The sequence below is a fragment of the Sturnus vulgaris genome, chromosome 10 (assembly GCF_052056855.1).
Source record: "Sturnus vulgaris isolate bStuVul1 chromosome 10, bStuVul1.hap1, whole genome shotgun sequence".
In the NCBI taxonomy this organism is placed as follows: domain Eukaryota; kingdom Metazoa; phylum Chordata; class Aves; order Passeriformes; family Sturnidae; genus Sturnus; species Sturnus vulgaris.
In genome coordinates, this window is record NC_142252.1 from 18,826,067 (window position 1) to 18,836,289 (window position 10,223).

Sequence of the window (10,223 nt, forward strand, 5' to 3'; positions counted from 1 at the left end):
ACTTAAATAAACATCTTTTAGCAGTTTTTTGGAAACAGGATTATCTTGCATTTAAAAAGTACTTTACTTTTAAAAAGCATTTACTTTTTAAATGCTTTAAAAAGTAACAGTGCAGCAAATACTGGAGCATTTTCTTTCATTGGTTTAAATTGAAAACTTTGAGATTTAATAATCTGAAATAGTCCTAGTATAAGGTAGAAGTATTTGAAAGGAGCTTCCTGAAATTTCCTAGTAGCCACTGTGAAGGGTGTTATGTCTGTCTGCTGTAAAATCTGTTGTTTGTGTCGGTGTTGCTGGGTGTACACCAGTATCCTATTTTTTAATGGTTTTTGTTGTGTGCCAAGATAGATACTACTCTATCAAAGTTCAAATGTATTTTTGTTATCTTGTGCATTAAAAATAGTTTCCAGTATCTCAGGGGTTTGTTTTGTTTATTTTTAGATCACAACAAGTCTGGACTCCGTGGGTCGGATCCAAATGCGAACCCGGCGCACGCTCAGAGGTCACTTAGCCAAAATCTATGCCATGCACTGGGGATCCGACTCCAGGTTTGTACAGGGGAGCTGCCAGTGCACGGCTGCAGGTCACACTGGCACCTGCAGTTTAGTGTCAGGTCCTGGGAGCCTCATGGAATGGTGTTTGTGCCCTTCAGGGCATCACAGAACTCCACTCGTGGGGGTTCAGAGAAGAGGTACTTCGCCTGTTCTTGCCATAGATATTTTACCTTCTCCTTCTTTCACTTTTAACTGAAGTTTTTGAGTCTGTTGAAGCAAGAGAATATGTGATGAGGCGTATTTTTTGTAATGTTGTATATTGTACTTTGCAAGATGTTAAGTAATTATGTAACTTTTGTGGTAGGGACTTGGAAACTTTACTGACAAACTTTTATTTCATTGAAAACAAGATACTTTTGTACATAGTGGGAAAAGTAACTTAGAGTTTTGTTTTGCTGTCTTCAGAGCAGCTGATGGTGAGGTGTAAACACTGCCTCGTGGTCTGCTCTGTATCATGTCCTCCAGAGAGGAATTAATCTAGAATCTGTTCTCAAGATTTATTTCTGCCTAAATTCCTTATTTGCTTTCGTGTAACTGTGTAGTTACATGAATAATCAAAGCAGTTGTGGAGAGAATCCATAAAATGTGTTTTCATTTGTGTTCATTTTTAATCACGAGTCCCCATGGCATTCCTCAGTCAGGTGATCTAGATCTTTGCAGACTTTTTCCAACAAATGCACCACTCTAATAAAAATGAAAAAGTAGAGGGTAATAAAAAAATTATGAAACTTATGAATCACTTGATAATCATGTATGATGTATGTCTATTTTGAGATTTTTTTGTTTGTTTCTTATTAACATATTTTATTTTGTGTTCATATTTAGGCTACTAGTGAGTGCTTCTCAAGATGGAAAATTAATTATTTGGGATAGTTATACAACAAATAAGGTAGTTATTTATAATCCTTATCAATAATTCATGTATAACTTGTGTGTTTGAATGGGCTTATATTTGTTTTTTACCATGGTTGCAAGTCAAAAATCAAAAGCAGTCTTTCTCATTCAATCTCTTTTTGTTCCTTTCATGGCTAGGTGAGCACTAGAGATGTGTTGTAGGTTGTCTCTGAGGCAATAGTTAATTACATAATAATGTGTAACATTTTCACTCTTACTTTTCTAGTACAGTAGCTGTAGCTCTGTGTGTGGTGTTGCTTCTAAAACTAATTCAAAATTGGTTTTGAATTATAGAAATACACAACCTCAGAATTTACAAGAGTGCTTTGGGTTTGGAAAAACAACTGTTAGGGAAAAGCTTAGGTGGTGTGGAGTGGAGCTGTGCTTCTGTAAACTGTGCAGTCTCCATGGGGACAACCATCCTGTCTTACAACCCATAGTTTAAAGATGTAAAAAAGCAGGACAGAGAAATCTTAACTAGAATGAACAAACATTGTAAATGTTTAAGTGTACCATAGCTTTGCTATGAAATAAGGTACTGTAATTTCAGTGAAGGTCTGTGAATGTGCCCTGCAGGTATCTGTCAGCCCAGGAGGTGTGGGTGTGTGCAGTGCAGTGAGTTGGATGGGATGTTGTAAACCCCATTACTGGCTCTGGGGGTGCCCCTGGTGCTGGTGTGCTCTGACCAGGAGCTGTGTGTCTCTGCAGATGCATGCCATCCCCCTGAGGTCCTCCTGGGTGATGACCTGTGCCTATGCTCCCTCTGGTAACTACGTGGCCTGCGGGGGCTTGGACAACATCTGCTCCATCTACAACCTGAAAACCAGGGAGGGCAACGTGCGCGTGAGCCGGGAGCTGCCGGGGCACACAGGTCAGCCATGCTCTGCTTCTCCTGCTGCCACTGCACCAGGGAAACAAACTGTCCTGCCTCGGGCTGGCAGTGCTTGTGCTGGTTATGGACTGGCTGGGAGAGAATCTGGATGCTGTTCTTGCATTTGAACCTTCAATCATTACTCCTGGGTCAAAACCTTACACAATTGTTTTGTTTTTAGGATACTTGTCCTGTTGTCGCTTCCTAGATGACAACCAAATTGTCACTAGCTCAGGAGACACCACTTGGTGAGTTTTTGAGCTCTGTTGGCCTTCCCCCACCTTCTTTCTTCCTTTTTTTTTCCTCTCCAGTGCCTTAATTTGTATTTAAAACTTGAACTCTGATATAATGACACTGTGTTAACTTCATCTGCAGTGCTTTGTGGGATATTGAAACTGGCCAGCAGACCACCACGTTCACTGGGCACACTGGAGATGTGATGAGCCTCTCTCTGAGTCCAGACATGAGGACTTTTGTCTCGGGTGCCTGCGATGCCTCCTCAAAGCTTTGGGATATCCGTGATGGAATGTGCAGGCAGTCCTTCACAGGGCACGTGTCAGACATTAATGCAGTTTGTGTAAGTGATCCTCCTCTTTCCACGTGGGAAGAAAGGGGGAGGACAAAGGCTACATTTGCATGAATTCAGTTTAGAGTCTACTGAGCTACCTTGATTTAAAATCAATTAGTTAGGGTAGAGAATGTTAAAATTGTGTGCAATGGAGAAGGTTGTATAATAACTTACAATCTACTTTGTAACTGAATTATTATTGCCATCATCTGTGATGCAGTTCCTGGAATAGTTTCACCTGTGTTTTTATTCAGTAACTGAGGCATCACTTTTTGTAAGAAGTAAAGAATTGACTAGGGAAACTTGTTGAAGTGTGGCAGTATATTTAATCAATATACTGAGAGGGTGCAACACAGCCAAGCATCCTCTTCGTAAAGTTTTTTGTTGAACTAAAAGAGCTTTCAGTGAAATACCCTGGAAGGCAATTAAAATCAGTATTGATGTTGAATATTCCCTGGAATAATGTGGTAATATTTAGAAACTGGATTATATTTCCCCTCTGTCATAGTAACACTATGTTCTGATCTGCAAGATCCAGGCTCTGGTAAATAGAGAAAGAAATGTAAGTTGAAGCTGCATCTGTTTTTGATAAACATGAAAAATTGTTAAGGCTGAGAAAATACCAAACATATGACCAGTACAAAAATGCAGTTCCTATACTTAGACCTGGACCCTGAGATGTGCTGGGCTCTCTCCATTCCCATTTCAATCAATATTGCTGTTGAGAGAATAACTCAGATTTGGAGTAGTTTTTTTTAGGAAATTGATTTGCTTGTTTGCAGTCCTCTGTCTTGGCTGAGCCAAACTGGCTGACCAGCTCAGGATGGAACACCGTGTTCCACTTCAGCCAGGATGTGCAGAGCTGGGGTTTGCTTTGTTTTGTAGGAGTCAGTGGCATCCCCTGTGACTCCTGTTACAGCACACACGCAGCCACTGCCTGGCTACCATTCCAGTCACTCAGGTGTCCCCAGTACTGTTCCAGAGGTGTTCCCTTGAGTAGCTGTGTACACGCATTTTTCAGCACGCGGATATTTCTGCCTTTGCCCGGTACAATAATGGTGTGATGTTGTTCAGCTGAGGCATGACCAGTGCGTTTTCTCGGTGTCTCCATGAACCCTTGCAGTTTTTCCCCAACGGCCACGCGTTTGCCACGGGCTCTGACGATGCCACGTGCCGGCTGTTTGACCTGCGGGCGGACCAGGAGCTGATGATGTATTCCCACGACAACATCATCTGCGGCATCACCTCCGTCGCCTTCTCCAAGAGCGGGCGCCTGCTGCTCGCGGGTTACGACGACTTCAACTGCAACGTGTGGGACACCCTCAAAGGGGAGAGGGCAGGTGAGGGCACGACTGCTGGCAGCCCTGCACAGCCAAAATCTCTGCACGACGCAGAGCCAGGGCATTGCCAGTGCTGGTGCTGCTGGTGTGGAATCTGCTTGATTCCTTCTGATGCTGTTTTCTCTTGAAATGGCATCCTGTTACTGCATTTGGTTGTGTCTTCCAGAAGTTACACTGCATCTCAGCTCCATCTCTGTTATGTGAGCAGTAGATGAGTCAGGAGAACAGGCCTGTTCCTGGGCTTTACAGATCTCTGTGCTGGGAGATCCCAGCTCTTGAGGCTGAGGAATGCCCTCCAAAATTGCATCTACAGAAAATATATTTCACTGAAGTAGTGCAGAATTACACATTTGCACCCATGAGTGGCCCATAAGTTATTCAGATGTACCTACAAGAGTCTTTTTGCTTTGCATTCCCTGCTGTTGGCAGAGAGGGAAAGTGGAAACTTCTGGTCCTTGAATCTGTCACTTTTGTCAGGACACAGCATGTTTATAGCACAGCTATTTCTTTCTCACTTCTTACTGTAACTTAAATGCTTGGGCCTGGTTCAGTTCTGAACATCAGTTCTGCTGTTCAGACTGAAAATAGATCCTTCTCCTTAGTTCTGCTAGACCTGGATGGAAAACTTTGGGAGAGCAGACAAAGACAAGGAGAGGTAGAGAGAAAACAGAACCAAAGCAGAAAAGGGGCAGGCTAGTGCTGCTCTTCTGTTTGTTACAATATGTGGGGGATTTGTAATCCCTACGGTTTGCAAAACTTGGGAAACTTAAGGTAGTTAATGCATTCAGGGCTTTGTCAGGAGATATCACATTGGATTTTGGAAGTGCTTGATGGCTCAAATTGTGACCAGCAGTGTATAAAACAGGGGAAAACCATAGAGAGCCTGATGAGGGAGAAGGATTTCTATGGGACAGGAAGGAGAAGTCATAAGAGCAGAGAGAAAAATGGAGGCAATATTGTGTATAGATATTTTTACATACCTTATTTTTTTTTTATAAGGCTGTTACAGTCTATGTGGTTCTTCAGAGTAAAGACAAAAAGAGAATTAAGGTCTTGCATTGCATCTTTTTTAGTACATTTAAGACTTACCTGGGAGAACAAAGTAACAACTGAAGTGCTTGACATCTTGCAGACACTAAACTTCCATTGCTTCTTCTTTTCCAGGTGTCCTGGCTGGCCATGACAACCGTGTCAGCTGTTTAGGTGTTACTGATGACGGCATGGCTGTAGCTACAGGGTCTTGGGACAGTTTTCTCAGAATCTGGAATTAACTGGGAGCCAAATGTACATTCTCCATTTGAGATCTGGAGAGATCAATGCTGCAGCCTATAGCTGTGAAATAACATTTCTACCTTGTATTTGCAGGTGAAGTTTTTCTATTCACTGATTATTACACAAAAAGGCTTTCTGTAAACTAGAAAAAAAAAATCAAGTGAAGAAATAGGGGAGGGGGGAAGAAATCACTGACTTTTTAAAAGGGGCCAGCACACATAATCATGGTGACCGACAAACTAAGAGCCAGTCTTTTTGTTTTTGGTGGTTTGGTTAGACTGTCATTGAAGGGTTTTTGCTTGTGCTCAGTCTGCTAATCCTGTACTTTTTTTTTTTGTACATAACAGAATATACACATTATAGCAGCCAATCATGTAACATTTGTCTGTATGTAAAGAAATACATTTGCATTTTTTAAGGAACTACATTTATAGCTTTACTTTTAACCTGAGATGTCACTTCTGAGTTTTGTAGTGGGTGAACTAGATTGCTGTTTTAAATGTTTTTGTGAATTTACTGTAGATAAAGTGAAGCCAATGGTATGTATGTGTTTTTTGTAATGGAAGGCATTTAAATTTTTTTTAAAGGCCCTGGAGACTCCCAGTCAATACCTACCGCCTTACTCACTTCTTGACCTGCTTGCCTATTTTTGATCAGGGGGGTTCTTCCTTCAAGCCAGTGGTTCCTGGTTCATCCATTGGCAGTCATGACCTCCAAACACCAAGGAGTTAATGCCAGGTAGACTTGCACCAACAGCAGAAATAATTGGAAAATAAAAGAAATCCAGACGTTTTAGCTTCCTCCCTGCAGGTTTTTGCATCTGTTGTTCCATGCAGTCTGTGGGTACAGAAGCCAAGTGGCCAAGTGCTGTGGCCAGCTCAGCTCTGGCCAAACCTGTGGGTTTGGCTCCTCCCAAGCTCCAGCTGATCTGCACTCACAGTGACTTGGCTGCTGCTCAGAGCCCAGAGCAGTGTGCAGAGCTTGCTCCTTCCACACCAACTGAGAAATTCAGGAGGACTTTGCTTAAATTCCTAAAGAGGATTTAACTGTGCAGTTAATTGCTTGTAATTCCTCTCCAAATTCAGGGGTTGCCAAAGCACACCACAGCCAAAAGTGCTTGTTGTCAGTCCTGTGCAGTGTGAATTACCAAAGGAATTGTGTAACTTAACTGCACCTGTGTGACCCCTGAAAACCTCCCAGGATAACCTTGAGGATATGTGCTTGTTCTGTGTGCTCACTGAGGGCTGTGCCATGGGGACTTTGAGATGCCAGATGTTCTGCAGCTCCAGCACTGTAAATAGCCATTTCTGCTCCTTTCATAATTTGATTCTGATTTTGATGTCAGTTGCTTAGAAATCTCACCAAGTACAGTTCAGTGCAGAGACAGGAAAATCATGTGACTGATGCCCATTTGAAACTGCCCAGGGAGGTTGCTTAACTTCTTGGTGCCTGGTAGCATGTCTGCACTCACAGTGGATGTTCCTTTGGGAATCTGTGGCTATTTTGAAATGGGGGATTAAGTCTATTGGCTTCTCTTAAGTGACTTCTTTTAAAGATAACGTGAATTTTAAATCACCAGGTTGGAAGATGATGTTAATCATCATTCATTGGAACTGATGGGGAGTCTGGATGTCTCTGGGTCAGGTAGGAAAGAGAGGGGCCCAGAATCCTATAGTATATCAAAATGGATTTCTGGCTGAGATGACTTTTGTCAAGTTTCTGACATTTTAAAAATTTCATTACTTTCAGACTGTGCCTGTAAACTCGCCATGTCTATAATGATGAAGGTGCCAATAAATGTACCAGTCAATCACGGTAAATTCACTTTTAAAATAAGAAAAAGGCGCTTCTTATACTGGAGAAGGAACAATTCCTAACAGCAGCCTGTGGTATAGGACCAAAATCCCACTGTATTGTGTCTCACAGGAATTCCTCAGTGTTTTGCTTTGTGATCTGTCTGCATTTATAGAACTATTATGGAATTCTTGTAACTCTCTTAAGTGAGCAGCTCTTTGGGATCTTGCAGACTCTGTTTATTTTTTAGTGGTGCACTTGATTATTTTATTTTTTTTAACTCACAGCTGCCTTGAGTGAATCATTCTGGAAATTTGTTACTAAGGAATTTTAAGAAAATATTCTTTTTCTAAAAAAATTTTTTTCCATAGAAGTGTGTTTTGAACCAATTTCCTAGTCAACACCTTTGCCAAGACAGGTGCCATTTTTACATTCTGGTATTAACTGGTTTCTACTTGTGAAACTCCAAAACCAATTTTACAGCTGTATATAACTTTTCTTACCAGTTCAGGTAGCCTGTAACAGTGGTAATGGCTCTTGTACAGGTATTACTGCAAATAACTTCACTGTTATTGTTGGATGGCTGTTGCCTCTTGGATTCAGCTGCTTTTAAAATAAATCCTAAGGAATGCCAACTACGTGCTGAAGTGTCCAACAGCATCACAGAGCTCTGCCTGCCTCTGCTCCTTGCTCAGCCCAGCTCTGAGGGGTTCTGGTGTCAGCACAGGACACCTGGGAGAGGCCTGAGCACAACGGGGGAATCGGCGGCTGCTGCGTCTTTGGACCCTGTGATGGATCCTGCTCAGGTGATGTTTGTTGTTCCATTACTGCCCTGGCTGTGGGGTATTTTTCAAGCCTGCAGATTCCAGTGTACACAGGTACTGTGTGATGTCACAGAACTCAGGCTGTGGCATTCCCTTCTTCAAATGACTGGCAGGGACCTCTGGAGGTTGATGCCCCAGCTAAAGTGGAGGTGGCTTTTATGGTAAAAGCTCAAGCTCCTCCTAAAAGACAGAAGGTAATAAAATGACACTTGATAGGTTTTGCTTAAAAAGTTTTAGCCCAGCTTTGAATTTCAAAATTGGTGTGTGCCTGCATTTGATGTGGGCCTAGGTGTGCAGCTTGTGTAACTTCTGACTCTGCACCATGGCAGCAAACTTGCATGCAGCAGGTCTTGCAGCATGAGTGTGCACATCTTCACTGGCTTTAAAAGTTCATAGCCAGACTACATCCTTAGCTGAATTTCAAGTAAGTTTTGTCATTACAGAACTGGAGTAAGCAAGAGCATTGTGCCAAACAGTGGCAGAGTAACTCTTGCCCAGCCTCTCTTCTAAAGGCAATCTGTTATGGCTTGGGAAGCAGAACCATATGCTTTGTGTAACAAGATTTATTTTATTCTGGTAGAGTTTGCCAGCATTTTCTAATGTGATATAACTTTGCAATAGAGAGTTCTCCCTTCAGGCAAGTGCCCAGCCTGGGCTTGTTCCCCTGTAGCCTTGGATGGCTGTTTATTGGTGGAGAAAGTGGTTTGAGATTCTGGAAACCACAGAAAGCTGCTGCGGCTTCATGCTGATGTTTGCTCCTGTACTTCAGTAATGTGGCCTGGTTCCATCTGTCTGAGCCCTTTTCCTTCCAAGCACTGCTGTCCTGTGCTGTGCTGAACTGCAGAGCCATGGCAGCGCTGGCAGAGCTGACAGCTCCGTGTATTGACAGGATTTGTACCACTCCAAAGGGAATGTGCATTACAGAGGCTTTTCCTGCCACAGGCCAGGGCCTGACCTTGCCTTGGCAAAGCTGAGCTGGAGCAGCAGCAGGGCCCAGTGTGTCCTTACTGTAATGTATGGGGTGGAAGTACTCGACTCCTTCCTTCAGTTGTGTAACTGCTCGTCCCACGATGAAGTTCACATTAATTACTTTAAGGTGGAATGAAAACATTGTGCAAACATTCCAAGAGTTGTAGTCTGTCCTTTCTGGGGACACTGTCACCTCCACTAGGTTTAGTGCTGTGCTTTAAGATGTTGGTGAGAGTTTTGGCTCATTGGACTAGTTGGTATCAATGGTTGTGTAGCAGAATGGCTGGTTTTGAGATAGCATTTCCTGTCCAAGTACTTAGCATGGGTTGATGGTGCACTGTGTATCCAGTACTCTGGCATGCATGCTGGTCACACTCCTCCTACACTTCAGAGGCACCAGAGCCTTTTATCCAATTGCTGGTTATGTAAAATACATGCAGAATGTTAATGCAGTGTTGTTATGGTAAATGTGTGAACAGTGTTACTAATTGATATAACTGATAACAGATTACATGTGCCTGACATTCTTATACCACACAGTATGTTTAGGTTTTAACTAATATGGACTTCGGTGGAATAGTCTTAGGTATTTCAAGCCTTTGTTTTACTTATACAATGGTGCTCTCTTTGTGTTTTTCTTTTTTTTTTTCTTTTTTTTTTTTTAATAAAAGCATCTGAACACTTGTAGTACATATTACATCCAAAGGAGTCCAAAGCAAAGTGCTTCTGAACATGCTTAATTTTACTTTGCCATTAGTTCCCAGCATCTCTCATCAGCTTTGTTTGTTTTATTTTTACTTGTTGCTGACTACTTTGGAAAACTTTGGTAATGTTACCAATTATGAAGTGATTCTGCACTGCCTTTGGATTGTGTATGTATTCAGAAACAGTCTTAAAGCTTTTATTTAAGCTATTAAAAAACCAGGGACTTGTGCCATTTGTTCTTTACCAGTGCTGTTGTAAAAAAGACTTCCCTGTGACAAAAAAATCACTTGCTATGAACTTTGTTTATAGCTTTTTTTTTTCCACGATGGATCTTTTTCTTTGTATTTGTACAGTGGCTCAGTGAAAGATGTTGCCATGAGTTGATATTGTAACCAATAAACAAGTGCTTTTAACCAGCCTGGCTCAGCTGTC

The 10,223-nt window shown here is 42.1% G+C and overlaps 1 protein-coding gene across 2 annotated transcripts in view; it reads left to right on the plus strand.

Annotated features, from left to right (window-relative positions):
- GNB4 (G protein subunit beta 4) overlaps positions 1-10,207 on the plus strand; it is a 30,599-nt gene extending 20,392 nt beyond the window's left edge. For both annotated transcript variants that reach the window (XM_014871534.2, XM_088170987.1), the window contains exons 4-10: positions 442-548; positions 1,380-1,443; positions 2,157-2,319; positions 2,501-2,567; positions 2,695-2,896; positions 4,011-4,227; positions 5,392-10,207. In XM_014871534.2, the coding sequence (XP_014727020.1) occupies positions 442-548; positions 1,380-1,443; positions 2,157-2,319; positions 2,501-2,567; positions 2,695-2,896; positions 4,011-4,227; positions 5,392-5,498 (927 nt within the window). In that variant the 3' untranslated portion in view covers positions 5,499-10,207. The remainder of the gene's footprint in view (positions 1-441; positions 549-1,379; positions 1,444-2,156; positions 2,320-2,500; positions 2,568-2,694; positions 2,897-4,010; positions 4,228-5,391) is intronic.
- The last annotated feature ends 16 nt before the right edge of the window (positions 10,208-10,223 follow it).